The following is a 27,402-nucleotide window of genomic DNA, read 5'->3' as shown; positions in this document are numbered from 1 at the left end:
ACCACAGGCTGGGTGGCTTAAACAATGGAAATTTGTTTTCTCATAGTTCTGGAGACTAGAAGTGCATGATCAATGTGCCAGCAGGGGTGATGTCTGGTGTGTGCTTTCCCCTTAAGTTGGAGACAAGCACCTTCTTGTGTGTGCACAAGTTAAGATAAAGAGTAAGTGCAAGCACAAGTGAGCTCTAGTGTGTCTTCTTTTTTTTTAAAGATTTTATTTATTTATTTGACAGAGAGAGAGATCACAAGTAGGCGGAGAGTCAGGCAGAGAAAGAGAGAGAGAAGCAGGCTCCCGCTGAGCAAAGAGCCCGATGCGGGGCTCGATCCCAGGACACTGAGATCATGACCTGAGCCGAAGGCAGTGGCTTAATCCACTGAGCCACCCAGGCGTCCCTCTAGTGTGTCTTCTAATAAGAGATAACATCCAATAGGATCAGTGTCCTACCCTGTGAACTCATTTAACCTTAATTACTTTTGTACCCCAATACAGCCACTCTAGGTTTTATGGCTTCATCATATGAATTTTGGAGGCGGAACATATATTCAGTCCATAACACTTGCTGATCTCCTAGTTCCTCTCTCCTGTACCAGAAATTTCATTCCTAGAACCCTCAATACTGAGTATACACAGTATACCTGTGTATACTCAGGATTACCTATAATAATTTTACCTTTGGCTTGTTCTACCTTCAAAGCCTATTACTGTCAACTAACAGTTATTAATTGTCTATTTATTAAATTCCTTTATTTGAGTACTGTGAAGCTTGACATCATCAGCCTGACTGTTACTGAATGCCCAAAATCAAGCCTGTGGCTTAATTCCTTTTTACTTTTCTATTTGTTCTTGCTGAGGCTTCTAATAATTTCTACCACCAGTTTTATACATATAGCCTGACACTGTTTAGTCCTAACTATATGACAAGTGGCCTGTCATTTCAAGGAATGCTTTGTACCACAGTTATTCCTCTACTAGGCTTTGTGGGGCCACCCATGACCTCACTGGAGCTTGCTCCAATCTCATGCCCTATGTTGCAGGATATTTGATTGCACCAAGACCAGGATTGTCTCAGGAATCTTACCAAACTCAGGAAATCAAATAGATAAATTACTTGCTGTTTATATCTCAACTGTTTCTGAGAAACACACAATTGGGCAGGTTATTCATTTCAAAAAGAAAAAGGTAGGGTATAAACCCATTTGGACAAAGAAAGTAAATCATGATGAAAGTCCCCTTATAAAACTGTGGATAATTATGCCCTAAGGTGGGTCCTCTCTTGACAGAGATGAATATTTTTAGAATTGAATTCTTCAAAACCGGACAGTTGTGTCATAACTATGTCTTATGTTCCCATCACAAGATAAACAAGACCCCATGGGATCTTCTCTGCTTGAATGGAATAAATTATTCAGTCGACAGGGGAGATTTAGAATGCTTCATTAAACAAACTAACACAGACTCATTTTCCTATCCAGAATAAGCCTTTATAAAGAAGTTTTCATAGATAAAGAGTCTTGCAAGAGTGGATACTACCAGAAAAATTTTCTGCTTTTTGAAAGATGGCTCAATAGCTCAACCATGGTATCAGTCATTTTCGTAGGATCCTGTGTGATTAGGGACATCCTGTATTTCAGTGAACATACCCCAGAAGGCACAGAGAAAATCATAAAGGTAGGTTCTTTCTGTGGATTCATAAAATTATTAGCTATTGCCAGGTCAGTGCAGAGGTGCTATAGGGACTTGTCACTCTTTCTCAGCTAGAGTAATGGAATGTGTGTCTTTCAGAAGTGTATCATTCCATTCTTATATTATTCTAATTGCTCTGGGATCCAAGTGTATTTCTTTCCTAATCCCTAACTTCATGATGCTGTGATAACCAGAGAAATGCTGAAGTGATCATTCATGGAATTATAATTAATATTGATCATTTATACTTTCTCTTCAATAACATGTATAGTTGGTAAAGATAAATTTTTATTTACAAGCTAAATAGGATAAACCCAGCTTCCATGATTCATAAAGTAAAATTCTGGTAGAAAAGAATTTATATATCATATAAAATCTCTAAGAAAAGTTCTGAAACTTTCGACTTTAAAATAAATTCTCTTTATTTTATTCTTTGTGCTTCCATTGCAGACTATATTTCCCCCTGTCATTTCAGCTGCTATAATTTATTATACTGATGAATGTTTCCATTTCTCTGACTTAAATATTCTCAACTAAAGATAAGCCTTTTCCTTCTTTGTATAAACAAGTACCTAGTATAGAGCCTGGTACTTATTGTTCATGCAATATAGTGAATAAGTGACTGACTTAAATAGAAATGTCCTTTTTCCTTAAAGAATGGTTATGTAGGTTTTTCTGTATTACCAAGAGTTCAGCAAAAAAGAAACCTGAAATAAAGTATTTGTAAACCTATCTTTAATAGATTTGTTAAAAAACAAAACAAAGCAAAACTGTTTTTCCTCTCTGTGATATTGTGTAAAATGTTACTTCATGGACTGATGGTTCAAAGATTTTCACACAAGATGGTTGTTAACTTTGACTTGACCTGAAGCTCCGGGTATCTGAATTTCCATGTTCTGAGATTAAAGGCCAATATGTTAAGAAACGTATTTTCATTTTCTTTGTTAACTTCTGCTTATACCATCAAGTCAATCAAAAGTTTCATATTCTAGTTCAAAGAATTTTAGGAAATCTATGTTCTTGTTTTAGTTCTTCTAAAATGTCTCCCAAGAAAATGACATTTTAGCTCTCTGTACCTTTCTATAAAATATAAATAGTAATGATGGTCTTGCCTCTCCAAAAAGAATGATTATGGTTATAAACAAAATGATATTTGTGGAAGTATTTTGAAAAGTATAAAGTGCCCAACATCTGGGGAAGTGTTGGGGCCCCAATAGATATGAGAAGGCAGTGATATAAGTGTTGGGGTTGATTAATATTTTTCATCCTTGGCTCAGTTTTCAAGGCTCTTAAAAATATTTCAGTTATATAGATGTTGGATTGGGATGGGTACTATTTCCTTCTAGGTTTGGGAGCACAGACTTCTACCTTCCTTGGCTGATACTTGTATCTTCTGATCTCTTTCCACCTTGGTTCCAGTCAGTTCATTCAAGCTCAGCTACTTCCTACCACTGGCACAGGTACCACCTCTATTCCTAATGTTTCCTTCCTGTAGATGGAACTCCATCAGTATAACCTAGGTTTGTCTGCTCTGCTTTACTCGCTTCTGCCCTGAGGAATTGGAAAAATTTATCTGAGTGGCAAATTTGGGTAGGATAACTAGACAGGTTCCACTCAGCTCCATCTGTCTCTCTCTGGGACCAAGCCTATTTATAACAAGACAAGTTCATCTACTTTTCTACACTGTGAGAACTACTTGGGCAAATCTCCGCAATGCAGGGAGGCCCTCAGTGGCCTTGCATTGCTTGCACTTGGGTACCTGTCTGCTAATACACGTGCCCAATGTTGGCAGTCCTGCTTCATTATCCCACCTAAAGATCCTCTTAAGAACTTAGCTGCTGGTTAACACAAGCAATAATCTGCTTGTGTTTATTTTGCAGCCTTTTCTCTGTTAGCTGAGAGTTTCCCAACCATGTTGGGAGCTACTTGTGTGTTAGAGGAAATTTTTTTTTTTTTTTTTTTTTTTTTACCCCCAGCCCTGCAATAGACTGCTCATACTTCCCTGTGCATGAGGTTGAAATTACCCGTGACAAGTTTGTGACTACCAAAACTTTCTATTTGGATTTTGAATTGAATGCAGTATAGAAGATTATTCAGTGGTACTCTTCTTTTTTTTTAATTTGTCATTTTTTTCATTTGTTGGTATTTAGCTTAAATGTCTTGTTTCATGGTCCTGACAGTGCTGTGATATGATATTACTTTGCAACCAGCATGGTGCCACTATTTCAAAGGTCATTGAGATACTCAGCTTGTGTTTATATTCCATTTCCTACTTGAAACTCTGTGTTTAAAGTCCTGATTGACTTCACCAAGTTTCTAAGGCTTTGGAAGACCTCTATACTGAGAAAGCAGAAATTTCAAAAAGAATCAAGATCTGTCTTAGAGATTTGAAATGTACAAGGTGGAAGCAAACTTAGAGGTTCTTTAAATTCTCTCTTTAAATTGACAGAAAGTAAGTGATTTGCCCAATAGAATTTATATTAAATATAAATGTGAGGATTATAACAAAGTTGTCATTATGCCCGATTTTAGGCTCTTCCCCACTTCACACCCCTCTCTTCTCATTATCAGGAAAATTTGACTCACTTTTTTCTACATAACTGACCATTGGAAAATTTCATCTTATTTTGCATAGGTACTTTCCACACAGGACAAAGGCAGTTATTTAATTTTTAAAATTCTTGCTTTATTTGAATTGATATCTAAGACTAGTGATTTTGTTGGCAAAAGTCTCATAGAGATTAAAGACTTCCTGAACCTTGAGGGATATGCAGAATTTGTGATACTGGTAGCTTTGATCTAAGCTTATGAACATGCAACCCACAAAACCACTGTGGCCTCAGTAGTGATTGGCCCATGCTTTCAAAGTATCATATACTTTCATAAAGAGGTGAGGAAGTTCACTCTGCATACCTTGAGTCCATGGCAAGTGTACAGCTGTCCAATTCTGTTGCGGAGAGATGAAGAGTTGGGATCAATAAGGCCCAACTGCAATAAGGTTAGTGTATCCATTCAGTGAGAGCAACCTACTCACAGAATTACATTCAAAAGGTCTTTGTGAGCGTTCAGGCCTGGTATAAATTAGTTGTATCAGACTGGAAGTTAGCAGGGAAGATGTAATAAAATCTTCGAGGATAATTGAGAATACTTTAATAAACCAGTTTTTTTACAAATATTTGCCAGGTTTAACAAAGCCAATAAAGAATGGCAAACGACTGAAAAGCTAGCAAAAACAGGAAGCTGCCATCGCCTGTCAGCTTGAAAGGACAAAGACATGTATGTTTACTGGAAGCCTCTGAGACCTCCAGCTGTAGGAGAAACCCATCAGAAAGAAGCTCAAGTCTTGGTCAAGGAACACAGCCCTGGGCAATCCAGGGCAGAGCAGGGAAGAACTGAAGGGATAAATACCTTGACTTCTCAGAAGCCTCCTACCCTCAGACTTTCAGACAGTGCCTCACATTGGTGGAACAAATCAGAAAGTAGAAAATAAGGAAGTCCAGTTAATAGGAGTCAGTCCTGATGCATGGAGTAGGGTGGAGAAGGCAGAAAGTCTGTGTGGGGGCGCCTGGGTGGCTCAGTGGTTTAAGCCGCTGCCTTCGGCTCAGGTCATGATCTCAGGGTCCTGGGATCGGGTCCCGCATCGGGCTCTCTGCTCGGCAGAGAGCCTGCTTCCCTCTCTCTCTCTCTGCCTGTCTCTCCATCTACTTGTGATTTCTCTCTGTCAAATAAATAAATAAAAAAAATCTTAAAAAAAATCTTAAAAAAGAAAAAAAAAGAAAGTCTGTGTGGAGGCAACCAGATGTGGCCCAGCCATGGATATTATCCATATTTGCTGGGTAAATGCACTGTTTCTTTACTGAAAAAATATCTGGGGCACCCTGGTGGCTCTACCGGTTAGGTCAGGCTTGCTGCTTAGGTCACGATCCCAGGATCCTGGGTTCAGCCCCAGGTTGGGCTCTCTGTTCAGTGTGGAGCCTGCTTTTCCCTCTCCCTCTGCTCCTCCCTCCTGCTTGTGCACTCTCTCTCTCTCTCAAATAAATAAAATCTTAAAAAAAAAAAATGAAATGAGAGGCATGGAGAGGTTAAGTCAGCAGGTAGTCTACTTCTCCCTCTCCCTCTGCCCCTCCCTCTGCTTGTGAACACATTGTGCACTCTCTCTCTCATAAATAAATAAGATCTTTAAAAAAAAAAATCTCTGAATTTGACCACCCTACTTGTTTCAGAGAAACTTTCACTGGCTTATAATTATTTTCTGATATTAATGCAGCTTTTCATACTCATTTTTAATCACCGTAAGAATTTTCTCTCTTCCATAACAATCTCAACTCCAGAATTCAGCTCTTAAATTTTCCAGTTAAGAGAGCCAATAAATTATTATTATTTTTTTTTAAATAAGAACTTGAGTTTCTATCACTTGCAGCCAAGAGTCCTCATATGACTGTACTTGCTTTCTTCAGTCACATTTGTCTTCAGTTCCTTAAACATATTCCTAGGAATGCTTCAGAAATTAACTGCAGAATAATAAATGGCTAAAATTGCAAGTGCCCTTCTCTAGGTAGTTCTTGAAAAGTAAAGGAGTCAAAATGAGCACAAAAGGCAAGGTGACATGCTTGCTTGCAGTTTCCTTAATAGAAGGCCAAAAGATAATCCTAAGACAGTGATTGCTTTATTTAATGGTTTAAAAACCAGCATATTAGGAATCCTGTCCATTGTACCCAGAATTGTGGGAAAAAAATGTCTGAGTTTTACAGGAGTGAAGAAAGATGGTACAATGAAGTTACTAAGATTCTTGACTTTAATAAATTTTTTGTAACCAAATCATAATTAAGCTCCGAAGACTTGGTAGGTGATGGCAATCTCTCTCAGGATTAATTTCACTTGTTTTCTTAAGAAGGACACCAAAATAATGATTTTGATAATGTTACTAAAAATAATAGAGATAATAAAAATAATAATCAGAGACACTATTTTTGAGGGCTTGATCATGTCCAGTTACTTTAATAAGGCATTTAAATACATTTCATTTCATCTTCTTTGCAATTTTATAAAGCAGGTATCAATCCCACATTGTAGCTGAAAAACCAGGTCTCAGAAAGTAAGGAACTTGCTGTGTTATTTCTCTTCTCTCATCATGAGTTTTTTCCATTATTACATTCCCTGCACTTATATCTTAGCACATATCAGTATTTATATGAGCAATGTAAACATATTTGCTTAAGGAAGAAATTAAAAGATAAGAGGGAGAAGGAAGTCTTAGTTGTGTGTTTAAACATCTTAAAGCTAATCAGTTACATAATCTATGTTAAAATGAGGATTAAGCAAGAAAGTGGGAAGAATAGTGAAAGAAGAATCCCTACAATGATCTTTTCTCCATCTGAATATGAAATTAAGGGTTAAGGAATGAACCCACCCAAAGAATTTGTAAGAGTTGGGGGGGGGGTGGCAAGAGAGCTGATAATAGCTAATAATGAAGAGACCTCATAGTCTTTTTCATGACATTTTGATGTCACGATGACAGATTTTTAGAGTATAGATAGCCATAGTGAAATTGTAATAAGGAAGAAAATAGTAATTGTAGCTTCACATCTGAGGCTTAAGGAGATTTTATTATTCTCATCTAAAATTGATTACCTAAAAAAGGTTAAAACTTCGTATCAACTCAGTTGAGGACTTGATGAGTCAAGTACAAAGCAAAACGTGAACCATACAGTGTTTTCTTGCATATTTATTTTTAAAATACCATGAGGCTCCATACAAATCACTCACTGATGTATATATGAAAATAAAATAGAAGAAATACTAAATGAAGAAAATATGATAATTTAGTCTAAATATAAATGCAGACATTTTGTGTTTATTTAGGGCTTTTTGCTCCCTACGTGTTTAAAACCTTCTAGGAATAGTATCTCACCAGACATTATGATATTGGGAAACCAACACTTTGCAGTGTTGGTTCTGAATAACTTATCTAATGGTGTCAGGTAAACTGAGGCTGGCATCCAGGCTGCTGTTTTTGCCCTGGTTCCCAATATTGCCTCCCCAAACACAAGAAAGAAAATGACAAAAGTTAAGTATTCATAGCAACTGTGAATTTTGATTAAAGTTCAAAAATCTGTCAAACTATCAAGTTTACTATTAGTAAACTTTGAATATTGGTGGATCTCCTAACTGAAAATGCTAAGTACTGCAGTATAAACAACAGACTTTTTCAAAGGAATCATGAATGTGCTTGTCATTTAAACTCTAAGTATTGGATACCTTTGTCTGCATTTTACTATCTTCATCTTTGACAAATGTACCACTTATAAAAGTCAGTAAGATTTCTCTGTCATGGGTGGTGTGGAATACACATTTTCCTTTCCAACAGTACTTAGCTTCTTTACTGATGGTTCTTATCAATAGACAAGGAATGATATTGAAATGAGAATAAAGTGAATGCTTAAGACCTGAGCCATTCTGCAGAACTTGATCTCTCCACTGTAAGTCTATGTGATACTGGAGGGAGGGGCCATAAATAGCTTTAGCACTGCTGGTTTTAACAAATGCATGTTAAATCCATGTCCTCGTGAACAATTGCTCAATGAAAAACCAGGAGACATTTTGTCTCCATTTGAGAACACAAACATGCACACTCTTTTATTGACTCTGATATGATTTTAATTAAGAAAAAAATATTCCTCACTAAGGGCTAACTAAATGTAAAATGAGAGCAAAAGTCAATCTCACTAGAAATGAAACATTGGAAACTATGTATGTTTCTCCCTGGTTCTCTATTCAGACTTAAGAACAACCATCTTTACTTTTTAAGACCATGAATTGAGGGAGAAACATCTACAGCTTTGTGAAAGTATGAGTGTTTTCCCAAGTGAAATTTTAGATGAATTAAACATCAATGAACTAGAAGCACCCCAATTTCATTTTTTGAAACTTTCATGTACACTTTAAATAAAAATAAGGAGAAGTGAGATTTTTAATATTGTAAAATTAATATTAATTGTGAAGTTGTGAAATATTAGTAAGCATAGCCAGTTTTAGTTAGGTTACGTATTTTCGATATATAACCAAGCTCTAGGAATGGAGTGAAGACTGGCAAATATATGGTGGCAGTATAGAATGTGCTGCCCAGAAATAAGCTCTGGATGCTTTTCATGAATTCCTTGGGCTTGCAATAACTACAGTAGGCTGAATAATGGCCCACTAAATACGTCCACAACTTCATTCCTGGAACCTGTGAATAATACCTTTCACAGCAAAGGGAATTTTGTAGTTGCAACTAAGAATTTTGAGATTATCATGGATTTCCAAGTGGACCCATGTAGTCACAAGTGTTCTCATTAGGAGGATGTAGGAGAAACAGTCAGAGAGAAGGCCATGTAATATCAGAAGGGGTTGGATTGATGAATTTTGAAGATAGAGATGGAGGCCATAAACCAAGACTCATTAAGTGGCCTTCAGTAGCTGGAAAAGGCAAGGGAATGAATTCTCCCTTAGAGCCTCCAAAAGGAACATAACCCTGTTGACACCTTTACTTTAGTGCAGTGAAATTGCTTTCAGATTTCTGGCCTCCAGAATTATAAGAGAATCAATTTCTGTTGTTTTAAGCCACTAAGTTTATGGTAATTTGCAGTCGTGGAGAACTAATACAATATCTTGTCTCTGTGTTTTTAAAATATACATTTTTTTTTTTCTGTTTAACTTTCAAAGTTTACCTCTTTGGTGGAAAGTTTGGGAGGAATATAAGAAAATGGGGTTGGGGAAAGATGTGTTTTAAAATGGACAGAAATTAGGACATATCAACTTAGATGATATATTTTTTAAATATTTTGTTTATTTATTTGAGAAAGAGAGAGAATGAGAGAGAGAGCATGAGAGGAGAGAGGTCAGTGGGAGAAGCAGACTCCCTGCCAAGCAGGGAACCTGATGTAGGACTCGATCCCGGAACTCCAGGATCATGACCTGAGCCGAAGGCTGTTGCTTAACCAACTGAGCCACCCAGGCACCCTAACTTAGATGATATTAAACAAGAAGATTGAAATCAGAGCAAGAATCATAGAATAGTACCTACCACCTATAGTAACCATCAAGTAGGAGAAACATATTAAGCCCAAATAAGGAAATCTGAATTTATCTGGTATTAACCATAAGCTGTCACCAACTTGACATTTCTCTTTTGTAGAGTGTGTACAGATCTTTTTCTAATTATTTTAATCATAGCATTTATCTCTTTCCAATATAAGGGTTATTTCTTATTGTTTCTTCCCTCAGATTATGTGAACCCTCTTAGAATAGAAACTGTCTTTCCTCTTTGTGTATTGGTATCTCAGATTGGTATTTAGTAAGCATTCAATAAATATATTTTGAACGAATAAATTAAAATTCACAGATACAATAGCTGCTTCTCTTATTACCAATTCTACCCCACACTCCCACTCCCAGGTGCAGAGACTGAGAGGAGATTGCAGTCCCAATTTCATATGCAAATGCAGAAGTGTTGCCCGAACAATTTCTGGGAGCCATTATAAAGGAAGTAAACACAGTTCCTGTGGAGTCTGAAGGGATAAAGCCCTCTCTGGTAGTCACCACCTGATCTGAGACCCCAACAGTGAAGAGGTGCTGAATCCTTTGAGGAAAGCAGCTCATTCGTTGAAATAAATGAGATAAATGTTGGTTAAAATCCTTCAGTCTTTCTGGCATAAAAGCTAGTAATCATCAGATTCCTTGTGGGGCCTAGCTGTTTATGAGACTAGCAGCAGTAGTTCTGGCCTTATTATGCATGTCAAAGAATGCAAGAAAGAGAGCTGTGGGGCCTAGACTTTCAGTATTTGATCAGATCTGAGCCCACCTGGAAATACATTTCAGAAGGGAATTTGAGTGAAGGTAAGAAAATCCTCATGTAACATCAGTTTTTACCTGGACATGCTGATGAGAAAGAGTTCTGGATAAAATCCATGGGAAAGGAAAAAGGAAGGAAGGGCTTTCTATCTTCATGATGCAACTAAGAACAAGGAACTAATCCACTTACTCTCTTCTTCTTGATCTGCCATGCGTTATATTAATTCAGGGCCACTTTCTCTCTGGAAAACATGGGTGCCTTTTCCAGTTGAAAATAATTAGGAACTGGGAGCATGAGAGATCAGATTCTACGCAGCCTGTAAATTCAGACTTCGTATTCAGTTTCTGTGACAGACATCAGTTACCCAGTAGCAATCGGGTAGGCAACTTTATTCACAATATGAAATCTTATGTAATGATTCAAAGTATCCCAATAAAGCCTCCCATGAGTTATTTTTAACTGAACAAACAAAGGTAATTAAGTTTAGTTCAATGGACTGGCCCAAGGACACATTAATAGCCCCAAAGTAGGGATTATTAGAATGTATTATTTTCAGTACTTGCGTGTACGTTCAATTCTGCTACCTTTCTATTTAATCATTGCTAAGATCAATTGTTCTACTGCTGGAGACATCCAGAAATTTAGCCCATGGGATGGTTAAGGGTCCCCATGTGAGTGAGCTTCAAAGCCTGAAATCATTAATGGATTGGGCAGAGCCGAGCTTTCCATTAGCCACAGTGCCTAGGGCTCAAGAAAATATTTTATTTATAGTTTCTTTTAATGTAACAAAAAATATGTATTGTAATAATGAATGTATAAAAATGAATCCAGCCTGGACTATATTCATCTTTATATAACACACCCATAAATATTATTTTTATTTATTAATACCTTTTTTAATGAAGGAATTGCCTGTAATGTGGAACTAGGATGGATAGAAGCATTGCATCTAGGGATACAGAAGATAAAACTAAATATTTACTCAAAAATATCCTGCTTGTGTTTTGGAGAGCATAGCTTAAGAAGATTTTTATTTACAGGGTATTATATAAAAATAAGCCTGGAGGAGTTGGCCACCAACCAAATGAAAAAGAAAGTGTTCTATTCAGTGGTACATTTAATGCTATCTGGATTTAATTGCACATTTAACTACAATTGAGCCTGAAAAGTATTTGAAGCTAGGAACCTGGATGACCTTGAGACTGATAACCAGAACCTCCATTCCTCCTACTACACTGTGGCACATAGGTATCTTGTAAATAGGTTATAACCAGGTTGAGATAATGATCTGCTTGCCTTTTAAGTGTCCAAAGGTGCTTTGGACTGCTGTAGCTTCTACGGAAATAGTTTCTACTTGGAGCAGCCTCATTTAATTACCTTAGCATACAACACGAATGTTAATATTTTCTGTTTGTGCCATGATGTGGAAAAGGTGAAGAAATACTGCCTACTCTAGGCTTGAGTTTTTTATCCGTCAAATGTAAACATTGGACAAGATGAACTCCAATTCAATTTAACAAACATTTTGAGAGGCGATAATAATAATAATAACTATTATTATTATTATTATTTTTGAGAGATCACTTAACTAACTTCCGGGATTCAAAGATAAACAGAATGTGGTTTGTCCAAAGTCATGTATTTCATACCCTCACTGGAGAGACAGGCATGAAATCATCTCATAATACAAATCACAGTGTGATAAATTTGAAAATGAATATTAATCAAAGTCATATTAAAAATCAGAAGGAATGAGTAAATCTAACTACAGAAAAAAACCATGGAGGACTTCAGAAATGAGGTGAGGCTTAGCCTGGATATGAATGTCATAGCTCCAGAAAAATTGATTAGGATTCATTCTCTAAGGCAAGAGGAATAGGGTCGAAAAATTGTGGTCTAATACTGGAGACAACTCAGATAAAGAGAAGTTAGATTACTACTTGTTCAAGAACACACTATGTGTTGTTGGCAGAACTGAGAGAGAAACCAGGTACTTCTTCATAACTCCCAGTGTAGCATCAATTGTGTATAATTCTTTATGGAAAAACTTAAAAACTACTTTAATGTATGTTATAACCTCATAGACAATTCCTAGTTAATGAGAGTAAGAAGAAAACTTGGAATCAATATGAAGAACAGCTTCTTTGTTTCCATTCCCTTGGCATTGGCACAGAGTGTCCAATGCCCAAGTCCTCAGTAATCTCGTAGTATATTGAGTAAGATTGTTGAAATGTGGAAATGCATGAAAATCAGGCATTAGGCTCATTTATAATTGAAGCGAGAAATTAAGTTGAAAGTGGCTCTCTAGACTTATTAAGAATGATAAATGACTGAAATAGGAAATATTAGGAAGTTTAAGTCAACTTAGTTTCTGGTTAAAAATGAATGTGGGCACTTAGGGGTAGAAACAGCATATGCTAATAACACATCACTCAGACACTATAAAATAAGTTGCTCAAGAGACCAAAATATTAATCATTTACTCATTTTGTTTTCACTTTTTAGTCTGAAAATTTTCAAGTGTAGAGAAAAGTAAAAGGAAAGTACAATGGCCCCCCACTGCCTGTCACCTAGCGTCAATAATTATAAATACTCTGCCAAGCCTATTTCATCTAAAGCTCCTACTCCTAACCTTTGTGGGTTTTTGGCTTAAAAAAAAAAAAACAGTTTTATTAAGATGCCATTTATATACCATAAAATTCACTCATTGTAATGATATATTTCAGTAATTTTTAGTAAACTTACAGAGTTGTATACCCATCATCCTGATGCAATTTTAGACAGTTTCTATCCCTCCAAGAAGTTTCCTCATGGCTATTTGTAGTTAATCATGGCTCCCACCCTTCTCCCCAGGCAACTATTAATTTTTCTGTCAATATGCCTTTTCTAGACATTTCGTATAAATGGAGCCATACAACGTGTAGTATTTTATGTGCAGCCCCCTTCATTTGGTGTAATATTTTGAGGTTTATCCATGTTGTATATGTCAATAGTTTGTTTTTACTGATGAGTAGTATCCCACTGTGGGTATATACATTTTGTTTTTCCATTCATCAGTTAATGAACACTGGATTGCTTCTCGTTTGGTGTTATTATGTATATTGCTACTCTGGATATATGTGTGCAAGTCTTTGTTCGGACATATGCTTACATTTTTCCTGGGTAGATACCTATGGAAATGCTGAATAATAAGTAAGTTTACTTTTAATGTTTAGAGAAACTTTCAAAGAAACTTTTATTTTATATTTTTACTAGCAATAAATGAAGTTTTTACTTTATCTCCATCCTTGCAAGATTTTCAACATAGATTGATCATGTCATCTGTGAATAAATACCATCTTAGTTTTTCTTTTCCAGTCTGGATCCCCTTTATTTCTATTTTCTGGTTGTGGCACTGCCATAATCCCCAGCATAGTGTTGAATAAAGTGACAAGAGCTAGGCATCCTTGTCTTATTCCCGATCTTGGGATAAAAAGCATCAAGTGTGATGTTAGCTTTCTTAGGTACCTCTTACCAGATTAAATAAATTCCCTCTATTCCTAGCTGCTAGGGATTTTTATTATGACTATATTTTCCATTGGGATAATCTATGTTTTTTTTCTTTTATTTAATATGATGAATTAAATTAACTGATTTTTGAATGTTAAACCAACTCTGCATTCTACAGATAAATGACACTTGGTCTATGTATTGTTATTTTCATATGTTATACAACTCAATTTACTTTTTGCTTAGATTTTTCATCCGTATTCATCCAGGTTATTAGTTTGTAGTTGTCTTACTTGTGTAATTTCTCTACTCTTGATTATCAGGATAAATCTGGCCTCTTAAAATGAGTAGGGAATGGGCAGCCTGGGTTGCTCAGTTGGTTAAGTGTCTGCCTTTGGCTCAGGTCCTGATCCCAGGATCCTGGGATCAAGTTACACGTTGGGCCCCTTGCTTATCAGGGAGCCTGCTTCCCCCTCTGCCTGCCTGTCCCCCTGCTTGTGCTCTGTCTCTGACAAATAAGTAAATAACCTTTAAAAAAAAAAATGAGTAGGGAAATATTCCTCCTCCTTGAGTTTACCAAAGAGTTTGCATAGAATGGATATTATTTATTTCTTAAATATTTGTTAGAATTCACCATCATGGTCAACTGGGCCTAGATTTTCTTTTATAGGAAGTTCTTAAATTACAAATTGAATTTCTTTTCTAGGTATAGGGCTACTTAGGTTGTTTATTTATTTGTAAGTGAGCTTTGGTAGTTTGTATGGTCAAGGTACTTGTCCACATCATCTAATTTGGTGAATTTACTGACAAAGTTTTCTTAGTATTTCCTTTTTGTAAAAAAAAAAGTCTACAAAACTTGTAAATATCACCTACTTCTTGTGTCTTCTCTATATCCTAATTAGACTTCATAGATGTTTGTAAACATTTATATTCTTAAAAGAACCAGATTTTGCTTCCATTTATTATTTATATTATTATATTAATTTATATATATTTATGTTTAATGTTAATATTAATTAATATTAATATTATTTATATATTTATTATATTATAATATTTTATTATTTATTATAATTTTTACACTTTCTATTTTATTGATTTCCATTTTTCTTTTTTTTCTTTCTTTTACTAACTTTGTATTTTATTTGCTCATCTTTTTTCTAATTTTCTGTAGTACAAGTTGTGGTCATTGTTTTGAAACTTTTCTATATATTCCCTAAGTACTGTTTTAGTGACAGCCCATTAATTGTGATATGTTTTGTTTTCATTCAGTTCAGAATTACTTTTAAATTTGATTTCTCATTGGCCCATGAGACATTTTTTCATTTACAATATTTGGGGATTTTTCAGTGTTCTTTCTAGTACTAATTTCCAGTTTAATTTCATTGTAGTAGTTATAGAACATAGATGAATCCTTAAAAAATTTTGGAACATGTTTAATGGCCTAGAACATGACCTATTTGGAATATAGTTCATGTGCTCTTGAGGATAATGTGTTTTAAGCTGTTGTTGGGTGGGGTGTTTTAACTAAGTCAAGTTGGGTGATAGAATCTTTCAAGTCTTTTACATTATACTGATTTTAGTCTGTGTGTTCTACTAATTATTAAGACAGGGTTATTGATATCTATAATTATAATTGTGGATTTTTCTATTTCTCCTTATTGTTCTGTTAGTTTTCTATGAGATGTATAAATATTTACAGTTGTTACCTTTTATTGAGTCAATTATGATCATTATGAAATGACCTCCTCTTCTATTCCTCGTAATATTCCTTGAGCTGTACTTTCCTTTGCCTGATATTAATAAAGCCACCCCTGTTTTCTTTTGACTAATGTTAGTATTTTTCCTCCATTGTTTTACTTTTTGGTGGTTTGTGTAGTTGAGCTATTTGTAGGTTTATAATTTTCATTTGTTTGAATGCCAGGCAATTTGAATTTTACCATGATGGATGCTAAATTCTTTTATATTCCTATCAATATTATTAAAATTACATTTCTTGGATGCAACTAACTGATCATTTGGGGTCTTACTTTTAAGATCAAGTAGAAAAGTGGACCTCAGGATATCAGTTAATGTTTTTGAAATTCCTTTCTATCCCGAATCTAAGTTTTGTTTTTTTTTTTCTGTTCTGGCAGGTCACTGACAGCCTCGCATAGATAATTTTTGTATTTTGTCTTTGTCCCCTAGATGTTTTTGGTAATATCATCACTTTTTCATAAGCTACTTCATTTAATGTGGCATAAATGGTGGCAAAAACTTCATATGTTTTTAATTTAATGAAGTAGTCAATAATTTTTGAATTAAAAATATGCCTCCCTTTTATTCTTTAACAGCTTCAGAAAGGTAAATTATGACACAACAGATCTCTGGTCCAACTTCGAACTCCTGGATCTTTGAGTTTCTAAATTCTGGGAGAAGTCATAATTTAATCAGAAGTAGACTGGAGGAGAGGTTTACAGTTGACAACAGGTAGTCATCAGAGAAGCAGGAAGACAGATTACCTCAGAAATAATGACTGACAAATGCACTGTGAAGTACTATGTTAAGTGTTGGGCATAATGAGTAATGAGCCGTATTTCTTTAGTCACATTAAAGCAATTTTAGGCCAAATTGTTTGTTCATTATAATGAATTAATATAGTACTTTTAGCTTGAAATAAGTGATCTTCTTACTTAGCAGATCCATTGGGGGTAATAGAAGTGAATGTTTTTCCTCCTATTATCCTTCCCCATATTTTTATTTCAAATTAATGACACTGTTTTCCTCATGACACTATGAATAGTAACATGGAAAATCTTTTTGTTATACCTTGTCACAAATGTAATATTCTCAAGGCAGGTAGTGTTTCCGTTATATCTGGATTGTAGGTGGGTCTCATCTTATAACTGACAAGTTGATTATTTGGGTCTAACAGGAAAAAAATATCGTGATCAACGGGAAATCTGTGCCTTGAAAGCAGAAGACGCCTTTATTCCACATATTTATCAATTCAATGTATATATTGTTAAATATATAAAATTTAAATTCTAATACTTCCCTCAAATAGTACAGAAGAGTTTGTGTATCAAATGTAAGACATACTTCAGTATTCATAAATTTTGACCAACTGGGTAAAGATGAAGGTGAGATGGAGACCAATTTTTAATTAGATGTTACAATAGAATATAAAATTTCAAGTAGAACATGAAATTTTCAAGTAAGTTAGCACACAAAATATTCAGAGTGGAGAAAAAAAAAGACAACATCTGGGTATCACAAAGAGGGTAGTCATTTTCAGTGTAATGAAAGGGTCATAAGAACCACACATTTTGGATATAATGGAAGAAAGTAATACCTTTTTAGTAACAAAGTTACAAAGTTTCTTCGTGGAAAAAGAGCTTTGAGGAAGTGTATAGCAAAGATGAAAAATTTATTCTAGATGGTAATGATATAAAAAGACAATATCCTAGGACAGACTCATTAGAGACAAGGAGGAGGATCAATACTGCTTACATGAAAAGGAATCCTTATTTGCTCAGAAAAGTGACTCTGCTCTTAGGTATACTGAGGGGGTATTTTTCTATCCCTGGTGAGGAGATATTGGAATTTGACATGAAAACATCACTTTATATAAAATTTATGCCAGTGTTGAATGTAGGACACTAAATACAATTCTCTTTTCAGAGTATGTGTTCAGTGATGATCTGGACTCTAAGAGTTCCAGTTAAAGAACCTCTCTAAATATTGCCATGTAGAGAAATTTCTCACTTAGATTATGGACTTTGCCACTGCAGTCAAGATTCAGGTGTTTATGTCGGGCATAAAAATATAAATATCAATCTTTAATGAAAGTTTGTGTAAGTAAACCATATAATGATCCCATAGTTTACAATCGTTAATGTAAACCCAATATATGGTTCTCTCTTCCATTACTATACAGCTAGTATATACAGTGAAATTATACATTTCAAAATGACTTATATTTTAAAATTGGCATTGTGGAAAATTAACCTTCATATCCCCTAAAATGGTTATACCATTTAATAAAATAATACAAAGAAAACATTACTAAGGAGAATTTTTTTTTTTTTAAGATTTTATTTATTTTGGCAGACAGAAATCACAGGGAGGCAGAGAGGCAGAGAGAGAGGAAAGTAAGCAGGCTCCCCGCTGAGCAGAGAACCCAGTGCGGGGCTCCATCCCCAGACCACTAAGGAGAATTTTTTGCCACGTTGTATTATTTTTTCCCGCTAAGGTTGGCAGTGACCATATTTCTCACCAGTGCCTCTAGATGTGAATTCATTTTTTTTTCCAATAACTTTCAAACATGAACATTCAGAAATTAATGAAATGAAATGAAAATAGAAATGGCTGCTTATTGTTGGTCTGTGAATGTGTGTTTGTACATGTCCTTATGTTTATAGGTCTTTCTGTTTATTACTGTGAAAATAGAGAAGATAAAAAAATTCTTCACATACAAATAAAACTAAACTGGGAATCAACCAATTCCCTGAAAGAAGTAGTAGGAAAATACAGAAACCTGCAAAAAGAGACATGAGTAAAACATGTTTAAAAATATTGTTCCTCAGGGTGCCTGGGTGGCTCAGTGGGTTAAGCCGCTGCCTTCGGCTCAGGTCATGATCTCAGGGTCCTGGGATCGAGTTCCGCATCGGGCTCTCTGCTCAGCAGGGAGCCTGCTTCCTCCTCTCTCTCTCTCTGCCTGCCTCTCTGCCTACTTGTGATCTCTCTCTGTCAAATAAATAAATAAATAATCTTAAAAAAAAAAACTTAAAAAAAATATTGTTCCTCATCTGTTATGTCATTTTATTTCTGAGAACTCTGAGAGGTTAGTCAAGAGAGGTCTTATGAGATGGAAAAGGAAAGCTCTGAGAATTTCCAAGGTCAGGCAGCTCCATCCCCTACTATTTTCTCTGAAGATAGAAACTTAGGAAACATTTCTTTTTAACACCAGAGGTAGAGGAGAGAAAGAATAAAAGATAGGAAAAATGTCTTGAAAATGACCAGAATCCTCAGAATTAGAAGACTCAACGATAATGTAAGAATAAAGTTGTGAAACTGATTAATACTTGTAAGTGATTGCACGATAGGTGAAAAAGAATGTCAGAAACAGAGAAGTTAGAATATGTATCACTGTCCATAGTCACAAAGTCACACACTGTGCACCTGATTTTCTTTTTCTGTCATCAGTGTGAAGAAATCAACTCCCTCTGGATATTTCTCTTACAGCCAAGTACCATCCAACACCTGTCACTAATGTCTGCTGACTGATGTGATTCAGATAATACTGAAAGTGCTCAGTAGCATTTGAAGGGGTTATTTGGCAAAAGCAGAAGGGGTGGAGATCTCTACTTTCCTATGGAGAAAGCCTAAGCAGGTCATGTGGGGTTCCATTTTCTCTGGCGGTTTTGATTTTACTGTCAGTGCCCTGAAGCACTTTGGGCATTATAATTTCAGCCTTGTTTTACTGGTCCTCACTGACCCTTCATGATTATGTCACTTCCATTCCCCCTGCTCAGTGGGTGAGTATGTTGGGTATCTTCCCTTGCCTCTCCATATTCACTCTTTGCCATTCTCCAACATGCTCTGCTCTTGTCTTCTGGACTCAAGAGTGAACACTGGATTTTGCCAGTCAGTAGCACCAACAAGAGACCAGAAGGAAGAAAGGAGAGGCATGGAAGAAGTGATATTTATTTCCCTGGCTCTTTCCTATGGGATTTGGTGGGTCCCTCCATCTAGTCTCAGCTTTTTACAGGTGACTCTCATTTCTTAGCTCTGTCCTTCTAATTTGAATAGTTGCTCTCACTCTTCATCTGCTTTTAGGCCTAGGGTGGTAAATTCTTCTCCCCCTTCTCAGCCTCAGGGTCCTGCACTATCCCTTCTGGTTTCCCTATATCCTGACCATATTTTGTTAAAAAAAAAAAAAGTCTCTTATTAGATTCTCATCAAGTTACCCTAAGTTAATATAATTCCATTATGCCATCATTATGCCATTTGTTTTCTCTTGGATCCTTAACTGATAAAATGCATCTAAGAAAAATCAGTCAACCAATGTACATTTACTGTCACTTACCCCCTCACCAGGACTCTAGTGCACAATACTCTGAAGAACAGTAAACTATGTGAAGAGTTTCTGGTCCTGGCAGAGAGCTGAGTACCATACCCTCTGGAGGTTTCCAGGATAGAGCAGGAGGCTGTCAAGGGACAGATGTGTGTGAAGCTGAAGAACAAATCTGATAAATTGGTCCAGAGCTCAATAGTTCCACAAAGTAGGCTCAGGACAAGAGTATGCTTGAGTCATATCAGGACCTTGCCCAGAGCCTACTTTGATATCATCTCAGGACAGAGAAAACAATCCAGAAATGGTCTTTGGATTTTTTTGAGTTTAAGCACCATATCTCCTATCCAAAAAAAAAAAAAAAAAGCAACCACCACCACCAACAACAAAGCTAGAACCATACACTTCTGTTGGAAGAATGTCCCCACTGCCTTTTTTTTTAAGGTTCTGAATATTTTTCTGGGGGAGTACACTAGTTGCTGCCTCTACGTGCTATGTTTACCTGTCAGTCAGGTGCCATTATGGCTCCCTCTGCCTTTGAGGCACCCCACCACACTTTACCACTTCCGAGGCAGATGTATGGACGTCAAAACCTAAAACTCAGATCTGTCAAGTTGCCTATAGGATGTTTATCATGTTTAGCAAAAAGGAAAGTTTGCAAATAATCAGTGAAGTTTGGAGGTTGAGTGTGTATTTTATTTTATTTTATTTATTTTTTTTAATTTTTTATTTTTTATAAACATATATTTTTATCCCCAGGGGTACAGGTCTGTGAATCACCAGGTTTACACACTTCACAGCACTCACCAAAGCACATACCCTCCCCATTGTCCATAATCCCACCCCCTTCTCCCAAACCCCCTCCCCCCAGCAACCCTCAGTTTGTTTTGTGAGATTAAGAGTCACTTATGGTTTGTCTCCCTCCCAATCCCATCTTGTTTCATTGATTCTTCTCCTACCCACTTAAGCCCCCATGTTGCATCACCACTTCCTCGTATCAGGGAGAGCATATGATAGTTGTCTTTCTCTGCTTGACTTATTTCGCTAAGCATGATACGCTCTAGTTCCATCCATGTTGTCGCAAATGGCAAGATTTCATTTCTTTTGATGGCTGCATAGTATTCCATTGTGTATATATACCACATCTTATCTTGGCACTTCCGAGCTCTCATTAACAGATTTGGATGTGTAAGATTCCAAATGTCTGTACATTTGTATAGGACAGGGGAATTTGCTTTTCAAGGGGCCAATTATAGTGAAAGAAAGTGGAACTCCTCTGGTGTAATATAAGGAAAAAGATTGCCCAAAAGTGACCCCAGGTGCTTAATCTAGGTTTCCTGAAGATGAGTTAGCTGGGTCCAGTAAAACATGGGTTTTTGCATTGCACTGGAGACCATAAAGTCCTGTAAAGGCACTGAGCAGGGAGCATTCTCAGACAGCTCCTGTGACTAGGTAGCATTCTAATCCAGATAGCCAGAGGAGGTTGCTTTCATGCTTGCCCTTCAAGAATTGAGAGCGATGTGCAGGAGATATTTTCTCTTTGTTCTCTCTTGTACTTCTGTTGCCTTACATCTGGATCACTTCTTTTTGTTTATGACACCTGCTGGCTCTCTGTAGCCATTTGAGTTTTCAAATTGGAGACAATATCGAGAATAGAGAGATGGAGAGTATACAACGCCTTAGGGATTGCACAGACCCACTGTTCAATATGAAGGCAAAAGTAACTTGTAACTAACTTAAACCGAAGATCTTGACTTTGAAAGTGAGTAGATAGAACCAACAAGTCAGGGTCTGAGTAACTGAACAAGCAATCTCAAGTTAGGAAGGAAGTGAAGATTGAGCCATCAAGAACAAAAGGGTATGTGGATTGGTGGGAGTTATATAGCTGACCAGAGATTGAAACCCAGAGCAAAGACAGTTAAGAGCCTAAATGAATGAGTTGAACTTCATCAGACTGAATATAATAATGAGATACTGTTTATCAGCTGGATACCTAACTTATTTACTGAGAATACCCCACAATGTAGTTAAGTAGTTTATAAATCAGTAATTTTGTTGTGTTAAATAGACACTGAAGGAAGACCTGCTCCAGAAGAAGGGAAGGGGGTAAGTTTCTGTCATCAAGTTCTTGGAGGCAAAAACTCTCACCCTTATTTCTTTTGTATGAAAATAGTAGACAAGTCCTTAACATCCAAAATATTTGAGAACTTTCTTTTTAGAAGCTACCCTGGGATGACTATATGAAAACCCATTATTCTTTTCTGTAAATTTCTGGCTATTTTTATTGCAGAAAATGAGTAGGTAATGAGATCACTGAAGGTTTTTCTAATTGAAACATACTGTGGTCAGTTATTTTGAGATGAGATAGGAAAAAGGACATGAGGGACTGCTGAAATCCAAGTCAGTGCGGTGGTACTCATTAAGGCCAGCCCCGTGTTGGCATGGCAGCTGCGAGGTAATGATGTGACTTCCAGCTTTCCTAAAGCTAATGGGGTGATAGTCTTCCATAGCTATGCTCAGGCGAATATTAATTTGTTTTTATCATCTCTTTTTCTCTCCATACAAAGAAATGTTTAAAGTTGCCTCCCTAATATCTCTATTTCTAATCAAGTTTCAAAGGCATATATCTTTTTAACTCCAAAGGAAAATACTGTTTTATAAAAGCTGTCTACATAAAGTAAACCTTCATATGGCCTTTGAGCCCAAGCTATATGGCTTTAAGGAGGAAAACTCTTTATGCCTACTGACAGGGGAGGGCAGAGCCACACCAACACTCTCCTCCTCTCTGCCAATTTGAAGAGGATTCTGGTTCTCTGTAATTTTAAAAAGAACACCTTGTGGAGGCTTTAAAGCAACCCCCAAATATTAGAATGCTCTGACTCTACTGATTTCCTAAGAGCACATTAGGAAATGAGTCTCCTGGTTATTTTATTTTTTTAAAGGAGGAGAGGGCTGGATGCTATTATCTCCAGAGCACAAATTTAGACTTAGCTCGTATTAGCCATAATGACCTCAAGCTGGTCATGTGAGGGAAATCTCACATTTGTACACTCTGCCTTTTCTGTAACCCCTGATTCTTGCTGCTACATCTGCCTCCATCTGTCCTGTTCTCCTCTCTTTCCCTCATCTCATGTTAGAGGAGGTACCTCTCCTCCCACCAGTGAGTGAACCATCACCTGTGCTCCGACTTCCACACCTGCCTTTCCCTTCCCAGGAATCGTAGCTATCCAGTACCTCTCCTTTCAACTGTACTTTCAGATATTCCTACTGAAGAGGCTCTTTCTTTTGAATATGAATATGTTCAAATTTTTTCCATCTGAGAAAAACAAACCAGGCCTCCCTGAACCTTCTTCCTCCCTGCAGTTCTCATCTTCTTGGTGCTTCCCATTGCCAGTTCCTCACATAGCACACACTCCTCAGCTACTCTAATCTAGTTTCCAAGCCCAGTTAGCTCCCGTTTAAGATCTCCCAATGATCTCCATGATTAAATCCAAACCTTCACTTTAACTTCCCTCTTAACTTTGCTTTCTTTTCTGAAACATTGTGTTTTCTGGGCCACCATGACACTATATATTTCTGGTTTCCTTCTGAATTCTTCTTCTGTTCCTTAAACACTTCACCTCTTCTATAAGCTTCTTCCTTCCACCTGACCTGTAATTGTCAGGGATCTCAAGTTTGAACTTTAGGACAATCGCTGATTCCAGTTTCTACTTTTCTCTTTGTATAATATCACTGGCACACATATGACTTAAATTACCACTACATGTATATCGATGACTGACAAAGTTATATCTCTTTGTCAGAGTTCTTCTTTGAGCTTCAGATGTAGGTATTCCAGCTGTGTGCTTATTACTGCTTGAACACCTGAAATGGATGGCCGCCTACACATAAACTGAACCAAACTGGCCACCAAACTGAACTCATCTTCTACCCAAGCCTAATCCTTGTGCAGTGTTTCTTAACTCAGGGAATGACCTCACATGTCCTTGATTCCATAAGCAAAAACGTAGGAATCATCTATAATCTTCCTCTTCTTTACCAATCCATGTCCCATATCATAACATCCTGTTGATTTTCTCAATATCTTTCATCTTCCTCCACTTCTTTCTATAATCCATTGCTATAATTTCTTGCTTGGACTCCTCTAATAGCCTCCCATTTGGAGCTCCTACGTGCATGCTTACCCTACTTTAATTAGTCTACCAAATGGTGCTTTGGTGGTAATAATCTTTTAAAAAGTCTTTATTAACTTTAAATAATAATATTTAAAAATACAAATCTACTCATGTCATTCCTCTGTTTAATGCTTCCAATGCTTTCAACTTGTGCTCATGGTGAAGTCACAAATACTTAACGTACCCCCTGTGTCCTTAAATTATTTGGCCCTTGCCTGCCTGTCTAACCATATCTCCCCCTCTCCTTAATCCCTGTTTCTACCACTGGCCTTGTCAGTTCTCTAAATATTCTGAGTTCCCCTTGTCCCTAAACCTGCAGTTATACTGGCCTCTCTGCCTAGAATATTTTTACTTATCACTAACTCCTATTCTTGTTTAAGTCCTATACATCTTTTACATCTCAGCATAAACATCATTATCTTAGGCAAGCCCTTCCTGACTCACTAGTTTTAGTCAGGACTCCTATTGATAGACTTTTGCTTCATAGCACTTTTATTTTAAAGATTTTATTCACTTATTTGCCGGAAAGAGAGAGAGAGAATGTGTGAGTACACAAACAGGGGAGAAGCAGGCTCCCCGCTGAGCAAGGAACCTGATGTGGGACTTGATCCCAGGACCCTGGGATCATGACCTGAGCCAGAGGTAGATGCTTAACTAACTGAGCCACACAGGCATCCCCTTTTCCTTCATAGCATTTCATTCAACTGTAATTTTAAAGTTTAAAATGTGACAGTTTGTTAATGTTTATGTAATGTACAAGACTGGAAATTCCATAAAGACAGTTGTGATTTTCTAGGAAGTTACTTGTAATATAGAAATCCAATAAGCAACATCTTAATATCAATGTTAGCAGTAGACTTAAGATACGATGGGGTCAGTGACAATCACCAGTAGACCCAAGACTTACGCAGGTAAAAATAAAGGCATGGAAGAGAAGAACTGAAAAGAATGGAAGGTATTGGAGGATCAAAGACACAGATAATGAGGGTTTAACTGTCTCTTAAATGAGGGATGCCAAGGAGATTTCAGCTCATATATTATCTTTGATCTACTGTTCTTATCTTCTAGGGGTGATGTATTGAGAGGGATTTTGAGCTTGTGTTAGAACTCAGATAGAAAAGAAGCATTGTCATTGATTAATGATGTCTTTCCCAAAGTGGGAGAGTGAAGTGGGGGCATGGGTACTCTAAATTCACCATGTCTGTTAAAAGGTAATACCAAGTAATTATGTTCCAAGTCTCAGTTTGCCAATAATACTGGGTAAGACTACCTCACTTTAAGAAAATCCACTAAGGAAACAAATTTACTAAAAACAAGAAATCAAAATAAACGAAAATTATAAATACCAAACACGAAAACCAAAACTCAAAAGTGGGAGAAAGCTTATGGGTATAACAACTGATTTTACCAAGGAGCTTTTACTTGTACTAAAATTTCATAGTCAGTTTTCCCAATGCAGGTAGCATAATAATATTAACATGGTTTTTTTTAGCCTTTACCATATTTAAGACAATGTGATACAGCTTTACATTTGTTAATTCATTTAATCCTCACAGTACCTTATGAGGTAAATACTATCACTATCCCCATTTTATAGACAAGAAACTAAAGTTCAGAGAGATTAAATAACTCATAGAATCGCTTAAAACACAATGCAAGAACCAGGACTTCAATCTGGATTTCTAAGATTAAAAAAAAAAGACATGCATTCTTATGTTACTAGAAGTTATGTGTTTTATTTATTTATTTATTTATTTTAGATTTTATTTATTTATTTGAGAGAGAGAGAGAGAGGGAAAACCCAAGAGGGGGGAGGGGTAGAGAGAGAAGCAGACTCTCTGCTGAGCCCTGATACAGGGCTCAATCCTGGGACTCCGGGATCATGACCTGAGCCAGAGGCAAACACTTATGCCCAGGCATCTTTAGAAGTTCTGTTTATATACAACTTTTTAGAAATACCTTAAGGAAAATAAAAAGATATATTTGTAAGTGAAGTAAATCCTACCCAATAAAGAACAAACTTACCAATATTTTTGTTGAAATACTGACAGATACAATTTTGAAGCTCTAGAAGGACAGCTAAAAGGAATAGTTTATCATAAAACTATGAAAATTTTTAATCCAGGGAGTTATTTTTTATGTAACTGCAGGATGATTAATTAATGGTTTGCTCAATTATTTTTTGAAGCATCCAAGTAAAACTAATCAGTATATTTCTAGAGTCATTGCTTTCCAGTTTTTGATAAACACTACTAAGTGTTTTCCAATCTTAAAATCATGCTAGGCTTCTATATTAATTCTTGAAAATGGTAATTTATAGCCACAATATAACATGTAAATTCTTGAAATACCCTTTTATTTGGATTGAGTCAAGATCTCTTAAGGAAATATTTGTGTAATGAGACTTGCCTTGAGAAATGACTGTAGTTGATAAAAATGTAACATAGCCAGAAAATGTAAGTATTTCTTTAAGTTTTTGTGAAAGGGAGCACTTTGATAATAAGAGCTCTATAGACTCAAGCCAAGATCAGCTATTTTTCTAAAATAAAAATTGAGCAGCTGCTAGAACTACCAGTCATGTCTTTCCTAAGCATGGTAAATATTCTAAAATGACGAGAGAAACCATGGGCGTGGTATGATGTTTATATCTGATACTTTATTTTACATCAATTGAAAGGACTTATTTTTCTATAGCAAGGAGATATTCAGCCATTAACTTTTGTCAATGGTTTTCTCTCTTTAGTTTTTTTAAATAAGATAATCTGTTACCTCAAGGTGCTTTGTCATAATGCCTAAACCAAGGCCTGAACTTGAAAGAAAGCAGAGGTTCTTTTGTGTTATTCTGCTATCAGGAGATAGTCATAATTATAAAAATCTCAGTTGATCATGTGAACTCTGGCTCTTTACACCAGGAGTTATCAAAGGTTTTCTGTAAAAGGGCAGGTAATAAATATTTTAGACATTGTGGACCATATGGTCTACATTACAACATCTGATGTTGTAAAATGAAAGTGGTCATAGGCAATATATAAATGAATAAATGTGACGTGTTCTTTTTTTTTTTTTTTTTAAAGATTTTATTTATTTATCAGAGAGAGAGGGGGGGAGAGAGCGAGCACAGGCAGACAGAATGGCAGGCAGAGGCAGAGGGAGAAGCAGGCTCCCCG

General features: G+C 36.3%; 1 protein-coding gene across 7 annotated transcripts in view; it reads left to right on the top strand.

Moving 5' to 3' along the window:
- The window catches only part of GNGT1 (G protein subunit gamma transducin 1), a 369,437-nt gene that overhangs the window by 36,894 nt on the left and 305,141 nt on the right, over window positions 1-27,402 (top strand). Inside the window, exon 2 of one of the 7 annotated variants that reach the window (XM_032304827.1) lies at window positions 10,120-10,369. The exons of the other annotated variants lie outside the window; for them this stretch is intronic. Within the exon in view, the coding sequence (XP_032160718.1) occupies window positions 10,120-10,236 (117 nt within the window). The 3' untranslated portion in view covers window positions 10,237-10,369. Of the gene's footprint in view, window positions 1-10,119; window positions 10,370-27,402 lie in introns of those variants that run through there. 7 annotated transcript variants of the gene reach the window in all.

This window comes from Mustela erminea, chromosome 11 (assembly GCF_009829155.1).
Source record: "Mustela erminea isolate mMusErm1 chromosome 11, mMusErm1.Pri, whole genome shotgun sequence".
Taxonomy (NCBI): Eukaryota; Metazoa; Chordata; class Mammalia; order Carnivora; family Mustelidae; genus Mustela; species Mustela erminea.
The sequence above is the reverse complement of the archived record's forward strand: the minus strand, read 5'-3'. Positions and strand labels throughout refer to the sequence as shown.